We start from the raw sequence: 18482 nt of genomic DNA, 5'->3' as shown, positions 1-18482 counted from the left end.
CTGGCCGCAGAAAGTTGTTACAAAATAGCAAAAAAGTATTGAGTCGTAGCCTACAAAGCGGAGCTCTAGAGTCCAGGGTTCAAATTACGTGGGGCTTGGGGGGGGATTTGACCCCCCCTAATTAAGACTTGGACCCCCCCAAAAGAGGTAAAAACAACAGGTCGGCGGGGTCGATACATTTATATATCGTTCTTACCTGTAATTGTAAATATTACTTTACACCCTGGAGAAGAAGCTGACCCCCCCGATTATCATTGTATAATTCGCACTCTGTTTCTAACTAAATGAAAGAGAATCTTCCTGAGATTAACAAGCGTTTGGCGGAGAGGAGAGACATGATATTTATGAAACTATGTGAAGTCCCACATCTCACATGACCACAATGTAACAAGTTAAAATAAACAATTTAAAATTTGGATTAGAACCCAGGCTGTTGCGGTACTGCACCAGCATGTCTGAAAGAGCACGCACACTAACCCAGTGAGTTAACAGGGAGCCCTGCTTTCTTCTGGTTTTCTGACACCCCAACTCTGCAGTTAGTTACAACTAGATAGTTCAATGTCAAATGTTATGTTGAGTGGAGCTTGTTATGATCCCTGATAGCACAGTGGTTAAGGATGTGTGAGGGGTCTTGTGTTCAAATCTGTCTGAAGGATCTTCTTACAGCTCAATTCTTGCTCTTGGACTTAACTTATATAAGGTACATTTCTTTTTAGACTCTTGGTTGAGCCTTTCCTGGTGGGACAGTTGGGTAACTGTAAAGACAGTTGGGATCTGGACAGTCGGGGAGTGCGCTGCGGTTACAGGGATCTGGGCTATGGATGTGTTTGGCACTATGCTCTGTGCTGGTTTTGAACCCAGGTTGTTGTGGTGTAGGCCCTTGTTCTCAACCCACTACACCACAGGGTCCCCTTCTTGAATAGACTTATTTATTTCTGCAACACAGATAAATATTAAACAGAAATGTACAGCTTACCGTCTATTAGGAGTGGGAATCTTTTGGTACCTCACAATTCGATTCTTGGGGTCACGATTCGATAAAAAAATTGATTCATGATTTTTCATTTTTTTGTAATCAAAATACGATTCAATATATACTTACATAAAAAAAAAAAGAGAATTGCTAGAAGACTGAATCGCGATTCATATGTGAATCTATTTTATCCCCCACCCCTAGTACTTAGTGCTGAATTAAATTAGGTAACTAATGTGATTGCTTTATCTGTAAATTAACCCTTGTGCTGCCTTCGGGTCACATGACCCAAAGGTTCATAACGAACCATCGTTGTGTTTACCCAATTTTACCCAATACAAAAACAAATTAAAATAATTTTCTTTTAACCTTTGCAATGTGGGGGGTCTGAGACAGCCCAACGGTTAAAAGAAAATGCTTCACTTTGTCTTTGTATGCGGTAAATCTGTCGCAATACGACGGTGGGTCACAATGACTGATGGGTCAGAATGACCCGAAGATAACACAAGGGTTAAATGTATGCTTTTTCAATGACTGAATTCATTGAAATAAGTTTTTTTCCGAATTTCTTTGATTTGAATATTTTCTTTGGTAATGTGTTGTGTAGGTCTTAAATTTCAATCTTTATGGTCTTAAAATCAGGCATGCAAACAGGTCAGGGGTAAAAAAGGTGAGAAGGATACGGTGAACCCCCGCCCCTCAAGGAAGAACATTTATTACATTTTAAAGTTAAACGCATCAATCTGGTGCCCTTTGAGAGCAAAATTAAGAGGCTAGATCTATGTAGAATCTGTGCTCTTGTAAACAATGTAATGTTATTAAACAATCGGGATTACCTGTGTTGAACTACTTTATTTTCTATAAGTCAAAAGCTTCACTTACTGTAAAGCTAACACCTATCCAATAGACATAATTTTTTATATTGTATTAAAATTGTTTCTACTAGATGATGTAAGATTGACATTGTCCCATTGACATTCATTCACTTATTTAACTATTATAAGTCCATCTAATGGCAATTCAGTATGCATAAGCCACTTTATCTCAGTATCCGATTGCACTATGTTGACCATTCACGCTGCTCATTATTCTTATTTTTATATATATTTTATTTTATATTTAAATTTTTGTATTCTTAGATTGTTTAGTTCTTAGAAATAGTTAAACCTTTGTACTTTTACTTAATTTAAGATCTGTATATGTTTAGTGTTTTGCACCTCCCTGCCACAGTAAATTCCGTGTTTGTATAACATACATGGCGAATAAACCGAATTCAGATTCTGATTCTAAGATGGGTCTGTAAACCTCTCCCCACTCTGCCTCTGAATGGTTGTGAGGTTTAGGCATTAGGAGTGACGATTGGGTCCAGAGCCAGTTGTAAAGTTGCGATGCACGGGTAAAATGCTGTGTTGGCCATGGCCACGACCCTAAGATATAAAATATCTTACAAGGGTCATGCATTTGAATTACTGAAACCTGCAGGAACCCTGGAATGAGATGATTGTTTAACAAAATAAATCCAGACACAAAAGTATGCACACACAGGCAGCGATGACAGCCATAGGCCAAGCTTTCAGACAAGCTTTATGAATGCCACTAGAGTAGACAGTTACAGCTACACACGTTCAACATTTACTACACTTTGTTAATAAGTTCATATGGTGGAGTTTTTACACCTGGTTCCCCTACACTCCAATAATGAGTGTGCAGACAGACCCAGGTGAGGCTGTTTTTGATCAAAGGCTTGTACTACAGGATGGGGCTGTCCACCAGGCTCTCCAGCAGTGTCCTAGTCCCTACTAATACTTCTCCCTCTTGGACCCCAGCATAGTGGGTCCTTCACAGGGGAACTGGATCCCCATGGCTTACGGGCTTGTTCCTTGTGACTGTTAGCTGAACTGTTTGTGGTCTCTGTCTTCAACTCGACCCCTGCGTCACTGCCTCACGTGTCGATTTATGCTCTTCTGTCATGGGGAGGTTTTAGAGGGACATGAAAGGACAGCAGTATATTAGCTGTCTAATTACTTCCGATGTTTGTGCGTGTGTTTTAGTGTGTGTGTATACCTGTGTGGTAGTTCCTGTACACATGTCGGCAGTAGAGGAAGAGGAGGAAGAAAGAGAACCCGATGAAGGCTGCGATCATACCAGACAGTGGGAAGCTGTAGCTGCCTTGGCTGTTGATCACCTGGAGGCGGAGGCAGAGATCACATGTCTCGCCGTTTTTTCCCCTACAGGGACCACACGCGCGTCTCACACACACAGACCAGCCTCTTACCGATCCCACTAGCACCTGCAGCACCATCTCTCCTGTGCTAGCACTGGTCACCAGGACTGTGGTGGCACAACCTGAGGATTGACAGAGGAGCCCAGTTTTTAAGACGTGTGTGTGTGTACGGTGTTTCTACTTGAACACTTTTGCACCTCTGCATGTGTGTGTCTGACCTTTATAGTCCAGTATGTCTTCTGTGAGCGCGAGCATACACGGGAACACAGTGCTGATACACAAGCCCAGCAAACATGTCCCCAGGAAGAGGAACACAGTGCTGGAGTGAAGCATCAGCAGCATGCACTCCACAATGACCACCCCTCCCTGGGGAAGGAACAGGGAGAAGACAGCAAACATTCAGTCCATCACACCACAGATCCACCACATCCTATCCACCATAGATGCACCACACATGCACCATAGTTCCGCTCTGCTGATTTGTCACATTGCGCTTGCGTGTGACCCAGCCAAATGCCATCTGGTAAAGCAAAACGGACGTTTTTCTCCCACTCATCATCTGCTTCCCTGTTTCTGTGCACCCATGTGACACGGCAATACAAGTCTATCCACAACCATGTGTGATCTTACCAGACTGACAGACAGCAGCTTCACAGCAGTGTATCTGTAGGACAGGTATATGGCCGCCAGTCTGCCAGCAGTGATGGAGGCCCAGAACACGCTGGGGAGACAGCCTGCAGTCTTATGGTGCATAGACAGGGGAGAGGACACTGCATATGTGTAGACAAAACCTGCATAGGAACCCTGGGTTGAACAGACAATTAGTCAGTGGTTAGTTAACCCTTAGTGGTAGTGTGTGTGTGTGTGTGTGTGAGAGAGAGAGGTTGTCTCACAATGATGCCATCTGTGATGAAAAGGACAGCTCCGCCCAAACCATGGAGGATGAAGAAAGAAGGAGGATGACCCTGCAGGTTGCTACGGTTACAGCAGTTAAACATGTCCCTGTGGTCTGAAAAGATTTGGAAACATTAAAACGTATTTCAAGTTTCAGCCCCATCTCACTGGAATTTTGTAGCATTGAAATTCACTGCCTGCGCTGTTCAAGCCTCTATCGCAAAAATAACCTATTCATCTAGTTTGTAAACTTATAACTATTTAATGCCTTTTTGTTTTTAGCATTTTGGTGTGATACAGAAATTCAGGTTGTACCTTGATTTAGCATGTTATTAGAGCATTGTTTATTTTCATCAACTCAAGATGTAAAAAAGCCTGATTAATAAAACTCTAACTATGTTTATGCATATGGAATGGAAAACATAGTGTGTGCACATAACCCCAAAACTGGATGGAGGACGGAACTGAGGATATGTAAGGGTTTTCTACCCTGTGTGGAGGAGTGTGGTCCATGTTCTCACCCTGATCCGTGTCTGCGGGGATCGACTCTGTGGGGGTCTTACTGGCCCGGGGGTCTGGCTCCAGCAGCCGAGGGCTGTAGCTGAAGCAGGGCAACATCCGCTCACGGTACATCAACACACACACGGCTACAGGTACGGGTAGCTAGGGAGACAACAATCACACTGCTACAGGTACGGGTAGCTAGGGAGACAACAATCACACGGCTACAGGTACGGGTAGCTAGGGAGACAACAATCACACGGCTACAGGTACGGGTAGCTAGGGAGACAACAATCACACTGCTACAGGTACGGGTAGCTAGGGAGACAACACACACTCTCCTACAGGTACGGGTAGACAGACAACACACACACTGCTACAGGTACGGGTAGCTAGGGAGACAACACACACACTGCTACAGGCACGGGTAGCTAGGGAGACAACACACACACTGCTACGGGCACAGGTAGCTAGGGAGACAACACACACACTGCTACAGGCACAGGTAGCTAGGGAGACAACACACACACTGCTACAGGCACAGGTAGCTAGGGAGACAACACACACACTGCTACAGGCACAGGTAGCTAGGGAGACAACACACACATGGCTACAGGCACAGGTAGCTAGGGAGACAACACACACACTGCTACAGGCACAGGTAGCTAGGGACACAACACACACACTGCTACAGGCACAGGTAGCTAGGGAGACAACACACACATGGCTACAGGCACAGGTAGCTAGGGAGACAACACACACACTGCTACAGGCACAGGTAGCTAGGGACACAACACACACACTGCTACATGCACAGGTAGCTAGGGAGACAACACACACACTGCTACAGGCACAGGTAGCTAGGGACACAACACACACACTGCTACAGGCACAGGTAGCTAGGGAGACAACACACACATGGCTACAGGCACAGGTAGCTAGGGAGACAACACACACACTGCTACAGGCACAGGTAGCTAGGGACACAACACACACACTGCTACAGGCACAGGTAGCTAGGGAGACAACACACACACTGCTACAGGCAGCTAGGGATAAAACACACACACTGCTACAGACACAGGTAGCTAGGGAAACAACACAGGGAGTGATGCAAAGGTAAAGTAAGACCATTTCCAGGAGAGCACTGAATATGAAAGGTAAGCTTGGACAGTTGAATTGGGACACTGACATTCTGGGGGGGAAAAACATTGTCTATTCAAAGCAGCCTGCTCTTTCAACTAAATGTCATGTTAGTCAAATGAGCCAGCCACTCTCCTGAGACATAATCGGCATGTAAAATACAGCTGGGCTGCGAGTGCTCCCACTCAGAGCATTGTATAGTTACATTGTGTCAAAACAACACTAAGCCAAGACCCTAAAAATCGATGCCCAGTTGACAGTCTGGTTAATGTCAGGCACAGCAACCATAAATCTGTCAAGACACCTTGGGATAGTGTGTCTCTTTAATCCCTGCCTCACAAGCAAGGGAACATGTTTCCATTTTAAAGCTTTCCAAAGAAATTCTCAGACAGACATATAGTTTTCCTTTTTTTTCTTATCTTCTCTCAATCCAGACTTGAAGTACCCCCAAACACTCCTGCCTCTTTACAATACAGAACCCATATACCAAACCAAACATACTGTATATGAAAGAACTTTCTGGATAAATTGACCCCTTAATTAGTGGTCCTTGGATTGGCCCATCTTAAACTCAATCAATTAAGGATAACAGAACAAATACCCATAGGTCTAAAATAGGATCTAGCTATCTTCATTCTCATCCTACAAAAACACACTCACATTTATAAGAGCCATAATCCAGAAAGCGTAGGAGATGTTGGTGGTGACCGTGCCCTGTGTGTGCAGGTTGTAGTGGGACACATTGTGCAGAACGGTCCCCTTCCCGGCCAGGGAGCTACGGAGGTGATGGAGGTTGGAGGAGGAGTTTTCTGTCCCATTCTTGACACAATTATCATCTGCCAGGAATGGATCTGCAACCAGGGGGCTGACCAATGCTCCCATTCCAATGAAGAAATGCAAGACCTGGGTGAAGTGGTATGGAGGTACCAAAATGGGCATGGGTGTTCAGATTCAGTTGTGTTTGAACAAACATGCTTCCCTCTTTCCCTCCCTTGCTCCCTCCCTCTAACCTGTAGGAATACAGCCGAATCCTTCTGATAGAGCTTCACCAGCCGGAGGTTTGCGATGGTGTCAATCACCCCCATTGCCGTGCCAGCGATTGCCATGGCGACGGCCAGCATGACCACATTGTTACAGAGGGGAATGAATGCGAACACCAAGGAAATGAGGAGAGTGGAAAGAGAGAGAGCCGTGAGGGAGAAGAGCAGCCTAAAGATAGATAAAGAGAAAGAGAGAGAGAGAGAGAGAGAGAGAGAGAGAGAGAGAGAGAGAGAGAGAGAGAGAGAGAGAGAGAGAGAGAGAGAGAGAGAGAGAGAGAAAAGCAGGCGATGGAGACAGTTGTTATTCACACCAACAGAAGGCAGGTGGTAGACGGCAGTATCTATGGAGGCTGTAATAAAGTGGGTGTTCACACGAGGATAACCGTGAGGTCACCTTGACGAAGCACAGCATTTATTGACACAGTGGTGTTATCGGAACCAACAGGCTCCTTATCTTCAGTTTCACCAGCTTTTCCCTCCTCTCTGAGCCCAGGCTTCTGGCCCCTCAACTAATTATGTCATCATGTTCACTATGGACGCATTGTGTCTTCAGACTTAGTTTTTAGAATCCTACCCAAATACCCAGACAAAGAAGGCAATGCATCTCCGCCTCAGTTATATTTGAACTAGCTCCTTGGTTTATGTGTTTTAGTGATGGGTTATCATCACTAGGGTCTTTTGCCAGTCACTTGCCAGGTACTCAACAAGGTTTGTGTGTGTGTGGATTTGGGTGAGTGTTTGTTGAGGTCATAAAAGGACAAGAATTAAGTCAGAGCAAGGGCAAGCCCTGTTGGCGAATCCTGATTGTATACTTGTATTTGTGTGTGTGTTAACCCTGTCAGACCCGGTTTAAAATGACAAAATCACTTTTAGCTCTCCAAAAAACACATTTGCAAATAATATTTTTTTGAATGACCACATTTACATAGCCAATGGATCCTATTGTCTTGCCTTGCAATGTTATTGGATAAATGTGGTCTTTCAAAAAAACAAAAACAATTAAAGAGCTAAAAGTGACATTGTAATTTTACAACAATTGGTCTTACAGGGTTAATTAATATAACTTTCCTGCCTGAGATCATCTTTGCTATCATTTCATTTCGTGATGTTGGAAACAACCCAGTTAATTAACCCAGTTGTACCATATGTTTTTTTGTGTAGAATCGTACTTGGATAGTCAACATGTGCAAAAACATTGACATGATGCAGAGGCTTATAGTGCCCACATGTGTTACACACGCAGCAAATATGATAACGACGTGTTCACTTACGTTCTCTTGAGAAGTCCTCCAAGGCAGCTGCCAATTAGGAGTAAGAACTGCTGGGAGAAGAAGACCCAGGTGATCTGCTGAAGAGTGGACTGCGTTTGACACCTCAGATCCAGGATAGTTGGTCCCAGAAATGCAATGCACAACCCGAAACTAAAGAACACACTCCAGTATGTCAACGTTTGCTGCCATTTGTGCTTGAACAATACCCAGATCCGCTCTTCAAAAATCATCATCATAACATTACATTGACCGCCACATATGAACAACAGAAAATTAACAAACATGGAATTCACAAGTAACACCGCCTACTAAGATATTAACTTCATACTGATAGGCTGCCTTCTCCGTCTCACGCTAAAAGTTCGCAGGTAAAACTACCTTTGTGACGACCTCACTGCAAATTTGCATGCCGAAATGTAGATAACAAGTTGTTTGGCTGACTTTGTCTGCTTAATTTGCTTGACCAAAGACAATTCTGTCAATTAAATTCTGCTAACCTCAAGCTGAGACAGGCATTTGTGTTGTGGTAAATATCGCCAAGAAGCCTACCGCCATTTGTTTTGCATATACATTCTAAACATAGACTGATCCCCAAAAAGTAGCCTACTGTTGTTCTGTAAACTATGAAACTATTAAAATAAACTATTGAAATAAAGTTTTATCATGTTGAATATTGGTAGGTAGAATATTTTTTTAATAAGTTATCGGACTGTGTGTGCTTCAGAATCGTTTATTGATTTATTCATTAGTTATTCATTATTCGATCACTTTTGGCTTATTGGCAGTCACAATACATTCAATCTCTTGTTTTAATAACAGCGTAGACAAATCACACAAAATATTGAATATCACATTTCATACAAAATCTAAATATACTTTATATCTTTTATAAAACATTTAGATATAATCTACAATTATTTAATACAGTCATATCTTGTTTCGTCTGTCTGGCATAAAATTCACTGAGAAAGATGGACACATCTGTTAAAATACATATATATTATTTCAAATTACAGTATTTAAAATAGCTTCATTTACCACAACTAAACACATACAGTAATACTTCAGCCCCAGGGGTGTTAAGATAAAGAGGGGACAATTTAAAGTGTAACACAATTACATCTCTCCCACAAGGTCCTTCCTAGGCATACATCACTCTGCTTTCAACTATCAGATCTTTCACTCTGTTAGCTGGGCCCAAGACTATAGTCAAGGTATGGAAGCTGTTTTAGAGTATTGCTACACCAAGCCTCAGGGTGCTTCTCTTCTCTGGTTATCTGGATTGATCTGGAAACGCATAGGTTGACTCAAAGCTCTGCAGTCAGACTCCTGCTACGGTACTACCCTTCATTTAGGTGAAGGAGAGAAGGGGAGAATGCCACAGCAGACTACTGAGAGCCAGACTCTATCTCAGGGTAGGGTCTCAAGGTTCTGTGTCTCTCCACAGAATATTATCCAGGTCGTCCAATGCTAACTTCCACCACACCTGAAGTCCACCTCACAACCCCAGCCAACCACATCTTGTACCCCTGTCTGCGTGCTACTCATGGTGCTCAGTAGTGCTCTGGGGACTGTGAGGAAAGGAGCATAAGATAGGAGGAGGATGAATCTGGGCCTGGTCACAACATCCCAAGCCTCCTGATACTGTCTTCAGAACTGCAGGATAAGAGGGGAAAGAACTAGGGGACGAGACGACAGTTTGTGTTTGGACTTGGCCTGCCTGGTGATGGAGGAGGAGGGAAAGGAACTTTCTTCAGAGGAAACTTCTGGTTTGTGCAAATAGGAGAGACTTAAAATACGGACACTTGATAGTGTGTTTTTACAAAAACAAAGAAAATATCCTCCAACACAAAGGCTACTCTAGATGTCTATATCATATTCTCAACACGTGAAATGTCATGCACATTTTACTAAGGCAACTTCAAAAGAGTGAAATTTACTAATGTACTGTAATACTGTCATGACAATCCACAAGGAGTTAAATCATTGGGTGATTGTAGACATTTATTTACCATCTGAATTTATATTTACCCCACATATTGTGGTATTTGGTCTTGTACAGTTAAGAAGGTGGACGTGTATTTAAATAGTAGCAATATTGTTGTTTTGTGGCAATAGTTGAGGAATTTTGCGGGCATGTGTCTGGATGTGTGTGTGTGTGTGTATGCATGGTCATGTGTGTGTATGTATGTGGATGTGTGCGTTATCATATACAAATCTAGCTGCTTTAAAATGTACTCATGCACACAACCAATGCTTCTGAGGTTGGTAGGGTCCAGTGTCTTGACTATAGGTACCGTATGGCCGCAGTGCATACTCAGTGTGTGGGACTGTAGTACCAGGCTATTCAGTGTGTTTTAATGTAACATCTAAATAATCCAGTGTTTGTGACTATACTAAAAGGCTCACCTCAACTCAGCTCAAGGGAGAGGGGGGGATTGAGGCGCAGTGCAAGTTCATATATAGAAATCCTTAACTATGTCCATGCTTCATTGACATGACAAAAACAAGGTGAATTGGATTGTTTGTGTCTGTGTGTGTTTTACAGGTGGGAGAAGATCTCCACAGATGATTTCTTCTCTGTTTTCAGAGCGGCTGCTCGCTGTCTCTCCTCTGTCCGCTGCTCTAGAAGATGCTCTGTCTTCTGTTCTTCCCCCGACCTGGGATCAGGAGGAAAAAGAACACAACATGAGGAATCCTGTTCATATCTCTTGGTGTATGTACAGTAGGGGGATGCTATGTGGATGCTTGCTTAGGGTCACCTGGTATTGTCAATAAGACTGGATTACTGCGTGCTGCTGTGTGCAGTGTAATGGAATGCTACGCGTTTGCTTCAAATCTATTACTATGGGGACGTTGATGCATAAGAAGGTGTGACTGCATGAGAGGTATAGTGTTTACTAAAATACTCGCAACCTTTGAACCAAAGGTCAAGACAATAAAGTGTTTTCAATCAGCCAGTCAGTCAGTCAGTCAGTCAGTCAGTAGTACCTGGAGGCTGGAACACTGAGCTCCGGTGGCCTGGATCCTTCTGCAGCTGTACCTCTCTGAGGGAGAACACTGAAGAAGCTGGGCGTGGAGAAACACAAAGACATCACGGTGTGAGGAATGGCTGTGTGTACTGTGCTTCTGTGTGTGTGTGCTTCTGTGTGTGTGTGCTTCTGTGTGTGTGTGTCTTACTGTCTGCCAGGCTGTGGATGCTCTCTCCCAGAGCCAGGAAGTAGGGGTACCTCAGAGAACCTTCAGCCGAGACTCTGGTCCTTGTGTCATACTGCAACAACACAGGAGAATACTGTGGTCCAGCAGCTGGAAACAGACCTCTGCAAGAATACACAAGGAAAGCAATGCTGCAGACGCACATCTCTTACCATGAGCAGAGCAGACAGCAGGTCTATCCCCTCTGCATCCAGCCTAGTAAAGACAAAAACATAGATGGTCAAGTTGTGGTCCTACGTTACCATGTGATGGGTGATGGTGAGCGGTTGGAATGGGGTCAGGTCTTGTAGTCTTGCTATGGTTGTCTACCTGGGCACCTGGTTAATGAGCGGTTGGGATTTGTACTGGGGGAAGAGGTAGGATGCAAATTCTTCATTGTTGGAGATGCCCGGCCAGGTCTCCTCTGTGGGGGTACCTGAGGAAGGGAAGGAGGGAGAGAGACAGAGCGAGGGAGCAGAAGAGAGGGAGCGGAGGGCAGTAGGCAGTGTCAGTATTAGATGGAGGCAGGGCTGTATCTGGTCCAGGTTGTGGTGGGAGGAGCTTTGCGGAGGCTGATCTGTTACCCATGAGTCTGAAGATCAGATGGAGCTCCTCCTTCACGGTGGCTCCAGGGAACATGGGCCGGCCCGTGGCCATCTCAAACATGATGCAGCCCACGCCCCTGGTAAGACAGACAGGAAAGACATGCTGACATCAGAATGACCATATCACAGACGGAGAGTCAGACAGTTCCTCCTTCTTACTTCTGACAGACTCAGAGTAGCTGGCTGTTTAATGTAATATACGTTTTCTGTGTTTGTTTGGGACTGTGATAGTAAGCATATTAGCTGAGAGCTCATGAGATTGATTAGGGATGGTTAGAAGGTTCTGGCCAGTTTGATAGAAGTGATAAATGTTTGTAGTTTTTGCACGCATGCACACACACACACACACACACCCACACACACACACACACACACACACACACACACACACACACACACACACACACACACACACAAACACACACACACACACATATATACATCAAAAAGATGTTGCGGTGGTCACAAGCAGGACAGTGTCTGTGATGTGAGAACCCTGATGTATTTTGTTATTTATGGAGCCCTTTTCACACAACAGCCTACAGCTTGATGTATAAAGAATGCATTTAGAATCAGTATGTATGAAGGGCTGCTATTGTGTTGCAGGATTTGCCTCTTAGACAGACCATACATACTCCTCAAAGAGTCTCCTCCCCTTGGAAATGACCATGAAGAAAAGATACCAGATAGAACTGTGAAAGGGCAAACTGGATGATGACATGCTGTTTAGGCTTGGTAGTCATTTCTGACAGAAGGGCTGCCCTGGAGTGTTGAGGACGACTGGTGCTGTTCTACTCACCACATGTCTAAGGGTGTGGAGTACTCTGTGGAGCCCAGCAGCACATCTGGAGGGCGGTACCACAATGTCACCACCTCGTTGGAGTAGGTCTTGGTGGGGACAGACTTGGCGCGCGCCAGACCTGACCAGTCAAGCGCAGAGTCACAAGGCACTTGCTTATCTGAACTGAGGTCAAGCAATGCTTTTGCCTTGTCATGTTAACACAGACCCCTGACCCCTGTGCGTGTCTTACCAAAGTCAGCCAGTTTGAGCTCCCCCTTCTCATTGATGAGCAGGTTCTGAGGTTTGAGGTCTCTGTGGAGGATCTTCCTCTTGTGACAGTAGGACAGACCTCTCATCAGCTGGAACATGAAGATCTGGAGAGAGAGAGTGAACCAATGGAGTTAGGGAGGGAGAAGGGGTCGAGGTAGGGGGGAGTTTTAGATATTAATATTATAAAAAGTTATACTATTAAACGAAAATGAAATTGATGATGAAAAGGATGATGCCGACAATCCCTTGGGTCTTGGTCACCTTGACGTTGTACATGCTCATGAGGTTCCCACAGTTGTCCAGGTACTGTTTTAAATCACTGTCCTGGAACACACACAGACAAGAGGTCATCAGAAATGGCGATCTCATGATGCCATCAAATATGCTTCTTACAGTTTTTTTTATTCGCTTTGGTACTATTCTCACAAGTATGTGGTAAAACCTCACAACTGTTAGTACAAAACTCAAAGCAGATCATCAAAAAGTCTGTTTTTTCAAACATGTAATCACATGTTCAATTGACAAAGTACGATGCACAAAATTACACAATCACTTTTTCACCACACCTAATCAGTGTGTCATCAAAGAAATATCTTTCATATGAAGTAATTGTCTTTCACAATGCAATTCTCACAATACTTTTGATATGCTTCTCATCTAATTTGCGTAAATACATTTGACCAACACTTAATCCAACTGATCTTAATGGTTAATCACTGAACCGTTTGGTAAACCTATATATTTTCATTTCAGCAATAAACAGTATATTGATTTTGAAAACTACAGAAATAAAATGTGTTTTTGTACGAACATATAAATTAACCACACATGATGAATACTCGTTATTGCTACTTGATTTCAGATTGGGGTAACCACAATTGGTCATTAGATATACGTAAAAGTGGGGGCGTAAACACTGGCAATTTCTTTCAACATAGCAGGATAGACAGCAAGGAATAGGAAGAGCTTGTGGACAAGGGTTCCGTCAGAGAGGTGGGCATGAGAGAGGTCAAACAGAGAGGTCACCAACAGAGAGGTCAGAGGGGTGGACATGGGCACCAACAGAGAGGTCAGAGAGGTGGGCATGGGGCCTCTAAATGTTATGTTTTGTTCTCATTTAGTTACATAATAGAAAGTATACCTATGTTACAATTATATCTGAAAGATAGTGAAAACTACGTAATGTAGACGATGTCTTCATTGATCCTTCACTTGATTACACATAGGATGGATATTTTGGAAATTATTATTTATTATGTAAATGTGAGTAATGTAAGTGTATTGCCTAATGTGAAACTGTGTAATCTGTCTTTTACATAGTACTGGAACATATTAATTTCAGCACTTCTAAGGCCGTTTTGAAACATGTATCTTGCATTGTTTGCTGTTGGATGAACTGATTGTTAAAAGTACTAAACTGAAAAAGATCATACTGTTGTGTTTCGGTGATTAAACCAAATGTTCCCATTACATATTACAATAATCTTGTGTTTGAAACAATGATTATGTGGACTGGAAACATGTGCAACTGACTGAAAGCATTCCATTAGGTTTTGAAAGAATGACTAGCTGCGTTACAAGTGTGATCAGTTTGGATTTTTGTACTAAGAGTTTTGAAAATGTACACCTTACTTGTGAAAAAAGTACCAAAGCGAATAAAAAAAACTGTATAAGACAGGATTTGTGTGTGTGTTTGTGTGTGTGTGTGCTTACCAGGTACTCAAACACCAGTGTGAGGGAGCGGTCTGTGTGTATAATATCATGCAAGGTAACGATGTTTGCATGTTTCAGGTTCTTCAGTAGGGAAACTGAGGGGGCAGACACACAGCAGTTAGTCCAACAGCACCAAACTCAATAAGAGCGGTAGGGACATTGGATGTCCACTGGAGGGCAATGTTGCTACATTCCTGACGGTTGAAAAGCCCTTCATGGCTCAGAAAATAACTATCCCCGGGTAGTGTAGATGTTTGTGTTGTGGTTGAAGGTGTGAGAGAGTAAATGTTAAGGCTTTTAAGGGCCGTGTGTGGGTGTGTGGCTATCTTGTGGCTATCTTGTTGTTATGATCAGTGACCTATGCACTTTGTAAAGCTCTCTCTTGGAAGTCGCTTTGGATAAAAGCGTCTGCTAAATGAATAAATGTAAATGTAAATGTGTGTGTGTGTGTGTGTTACCTTCTCTGATAGCTGTGCAGGGCGCTCCCTCCTCGTGCTCCAGTCTGATCTCCTTCAGCGCCACCAGGTTCTCTGTCAGTTTGCTACGCCCTTTAAACACTGTGGCGTACGTCCCCTAAAGAAACACACACACACACACACACACATACACACACACATACACATATCATACATACAACAAACCACCACCAAACAGTCTTTGGTCAACTGAGCACAGGAAGTACAGTACATTGACTCAAGTGGTCTATCTCCCCAAATAAGGAAAGTACGGACACTCTGACACCATCATACGACAGAGCAAGATTATACTGAATCAGTTTTAGATTAGAATAAAAGGACACATCCCATCAGCAGACAATCACGATTTAGTCTCTGCTCATCCTGCTCTCTGCTTATCCTTCCTTTACAAAATGATATTTTGAAGTGTTATTATTATGCTGGCACATAGAAAGGAATACTGTTCAGTTGGCCTGCCATTGACCTTGTTACCATCAACATCAAGCTTACATAACCCCCTCCCCCATGCTAGCAGTGGTATACCTTGTACTGCAGAGCCATGGGACTGAGTGACAAACCTGCTATCTCTATCACATGACCTTCACCAGGCCAGTCATGCTGCAGGCTCTTGAGAACTCTGAGGATTCAGTGTGAGAGAAGGTCTGGACCTGTTGACACTACTCTGATCAGTCCAGCGTTAATGCACGGCCGCAGGACTAGAAAACGCCTGGATATGTTCTCTGCTGTAGATGCTGATTGTAGACGGCAACATAATAATACCATGCACACTGCTCTCTGCTACCAGGCTAGCACAGAGGGCAACCGTAGCCCTGAACACACATTACCTTCTTATCTAACATTGGAAGGGGCTACTTTACAAACACACACAAACACACACTACTGTTGTGAAGGCCTGGTGTGTTTGAAACACGCTCTGTGGAAGTGTTGAGTGGTGCAGACAAGTTGTGGTGACATCTTCTCACCTCGCCTAGTTTTCCCAGCTTCACATAGGTCTCCAGTTTGCCAAAACCAATGTCTGACTGCAGGAGGAGACACATACACAGAGTGGCCCGGTCAGCACCACGTCTGAGCCTTTCAATGAACTTTATTGATACCAGAGTGTGTTGACGTGCAGGTACATACCAGCGAGGCTCTTCTGGACATGCGAGTGAGGGGCTTGCTGTCGGCCGAGTTCTCACTCTCCATCTGGAGCTTCTTGAGGAACTCTGGAGGCAGACGGATGTCCATGGGCAAAGACATGCGCTTGCTGACGTCCTACCACACGCACACACACACGCACGCGCACGCACACGCACACACACGCACACACACGCACACACACGCACACACACACACACACAGTCAACATGAAACAATAGCACTCAGGTTTAAAAGGTAAACAGGCATTCATTTGTACACATAACCTGGAATACACTACCAGCCCTGGTGGTGTACGTACAGCTGTGCTTCCATACACCTTATTATGCCATGTGTATGAATCTGGGCAATGTTTACCAGCCTGTCCTTTATTTGGACATATGTAATACAGATATCAGTGTTTGATGACAAGGTCCCTTTTTTCCCTGAGTGACTTGACTTGTCCACACTTCCCCTGCGTAATAGGTGTACTTTGCTGTCTGACAGTGAGTCTGTGTGTGAATTTCCACTAAGTTTGAGTGCGTGTTGTTGTGTGTGTGTGTGTACGGGCGTCTGAGAGGAGGTGACTCCGAACTGTCTCAGCGGGAAGGCTTCTTGGGAAAAGTCAGATGGATGACTCTCCCGCCTTGTCACTGAAGGTGTTTGGCTCTGACTAGAAGTCAAGAAGCATAGCAAAAGAAGTCAAAAAAGAAATATGGTGTCTCTTCTCTTTGAATGGGTTCAGGAATAAACCTGCATGTTTTTTTAATGCGATACTTTTCTTTCCTCAGCCTTCTGTAGACACATGAGAAAAGATAAGAACTGAAAAACCATTGTTGAATCATGTGTGGGTGGAGAGACAGTTGTGTGTATGGCCTTACCTCCATGGAGAAGCGCCTGTGGGCCTTGCTCCGGTAGTGAAACTGGGAGGGGGACTGTGCTCCTGGGGTGTCTGGCTCAGAGCTCACCGGGCTGGCATCGGTGGACAGAGAAGGCAGTGCCAGGCTGTCTGGGGCTAGAGCTGGAAAGGGGATGGACAGCACATTCGAATCCAAGTACATACCAGGCAGGCAGGCAGGCACACATACACACACTCCTCAATTCTCAAGGAAAGATAAATGACATAAAGCCCACACGCAGGAGCTGGAGAGAGACTTTAGAGCCTCTCTCCAGCATGTCCTCATCACGGTGAGACTGGTTCTTGCTGTTCGAGTGTTTAACACAGCAGTGTTTGAGGTTTGCTGTTATGAAAAGCTATCAGCTAGCATGGAGTACAGAGAACTTAATTATAATTAAGTGTGTTTGTGCGTGTGCGATTGTGTGCGTGGCTGAGGTCTTTGAACACGCTGAACATGTTTCAACTTGGGTCTCATCCCTTATCTCAATGAAGGAGGGCTATTTGTCTCCCTGGCTTTGTATTTGATTGTGGGTTTCAAGTGGACACGTGTCTCTGTTCCACCGACAACCTCCTGCTTTATTCGTGAGTGTGTTGTATGTGTGTGTGTGCGCGGCCCATTCCTTCTCTGGGTGTTTGATGTTGAATGCATGGAGCTCTGTAACTCCTAGTTTCCATGGGGACGCTGATTGTTAATACAGACAGGGTTAGAGCTAACTGAGGTGTCTCTCTTCCTCCCTGTCTCTCTCTCTCTCTCTCTCTCTCTCTCTCTCTCTCTCTCTCTCTCTCTCTCCAATTATTACAGGAAATTCAATAGCCTTGGTTTTACTAAACACACATTCAGGAACAACCAGCAGGTGCAATTTACACAGAAAGACAAATACTTTCTCTCTAAGGAGCACGACTATCGAGCAAGTCTTTAAGTGATAGACAAAAAGATAGCTAGATAGATTCAGAAATAAATTATCAGCTATAGTCTCATTTAAATATCATAGGGTTAGTAGACCTTTGATCTGTCTTTGAGTAATTGGGGTCAGTGCAGTCGATTCACACACAGGCACACGGAGGCACACGGAGGCACACAGTCACACGGAGGCACACAGAGGCACACAGAGGCACACAGAGGCACACAGAGGCACACAGAGGCACACAGTCACACAGAGGCACACAGAGGCACACAGAGGCACACAGTCACACAGAGGCACACAGAGGCACACAGAGGCACACAGTCACACAGAGGCACACAGAGGCACACAGAGGCACACAGAGGCACACAGTCACACAGAGGCACACAGAGGCACACAGAGGCACACAGTCACACAGAGGCACACAGAGGCACACAGAGGCACACAGAGGCACACAGTCACACAGAGGCACACAGAGGC

General features: G+C 44.3%; 2 protein-coding genes across 2 annotated transcripts in view; both read right to left on the bottom strand.

Annotated features, from left to right (window-relative positions):
- Positions 1 to 2527: 2527 nt before the first annotated feature.
- Positions 2528 to 8368, bottom strand: mfsd4aa (major facilitator superfamily domain containing 4Aa). The gene is made up of 10 exons (XM_062472102.1): positions 8047 to 8368; positions 6746 to 6944; positions 6396 to 6638; positions 4613 to 4754; positions 4091 to 4206; positions 3828 to 4001; positions 3416 to 3563; positions 3249 to 3319; positions 3038 to 3158; positions 2528 to 2937 (listed from the first exon to the last, which is right to left on the bottom strand). Exons 1-10 carry the CDS (start codon positions 8328 to 8330, stop codon positions 2891 to 2893), a joined length of 1545 nt encoding a protein of 514 aa, XP_062328086.1. The 5' UTR covers positions 8331 to 8368; the 3' UTR covers positions 2528 to 2890.
- Positions 8369 to 8756: 388 nt separating this feature from the next.
- Positions 8757 to 18482, bottom strand: part of cdk18 (cyclin dependent kinase 18) — a 13296-nt gene continuing 3570 nt past the window's right edge. Inside the window, exons 2-15 of the mRNA XM_062461885.1 lie at positions 17084 to 17223; positions 16209 to 16340; positions 16049 to 16105; positions 15069 to 15183; positions 14611 to 14705; positions 13159 to 13221; positions 12878 to 13001; positions 12646 to 12766; positions 11826 to 11923; positions 11572 to 11677; positions 11415 to 11457; positions 11227 to 11317; positions 11038 to 11115; positions 8757 to 10706 (exon numbers count right to left, since the gene is read on the bottom strand). Coding sequence (XP_062317869.1) covers positions 10672 to 10706; positions 11038 to 11115; positions 11227 to 11317; positions 11415 to 11457; positions 11572 to 11677; positions 11826 to 11923; positions 12646 to 12766; positions 12878 to 13001; positions 13159 to 13221; positions 14611 to 14705; positions 15069 to 15183; positions 16049 to 16105; positions 16209 to 16340; positions 17084 to 17223 — 1298 coding nt within the window. The 3' untranslated portion in view covers positions 8757 to 10671. The remainder of the gene's footprint in view (positions 10707 to 11037; positions 11116 to 11226; positions 11318 to 11414; positions 11458 to 11571; positions 11678 to 11825; positions 11924 to 12645; positions 12767 to 12877; positions 13002 to 13158; positions 13222 to 14610; positions 14706 to 15068; positions 15184 to 16048; positions 16106 to 16208; positions 16341 to 17083; positions 17224 to 18482) is intronic.

This window comes from Osmerus eperlanus, chromosome 1 (assembly GCF_963692335.1).
Source record: "Osmerus eperlanus chromosome 1, fOsmEpe2.1, whole genome shotgun sequence".
NCBI lineage: Eukaryota > Metazoa > Chordata > Actinopteri > Osmeriformes > Osmeridae > Osmerus > Osmerus eperlanus.
The sequence above is the reverse complement of the archived record's forward strand: the minus strand, read 5'-3'. Positions and strand labels throughout refer to the sequence as shown.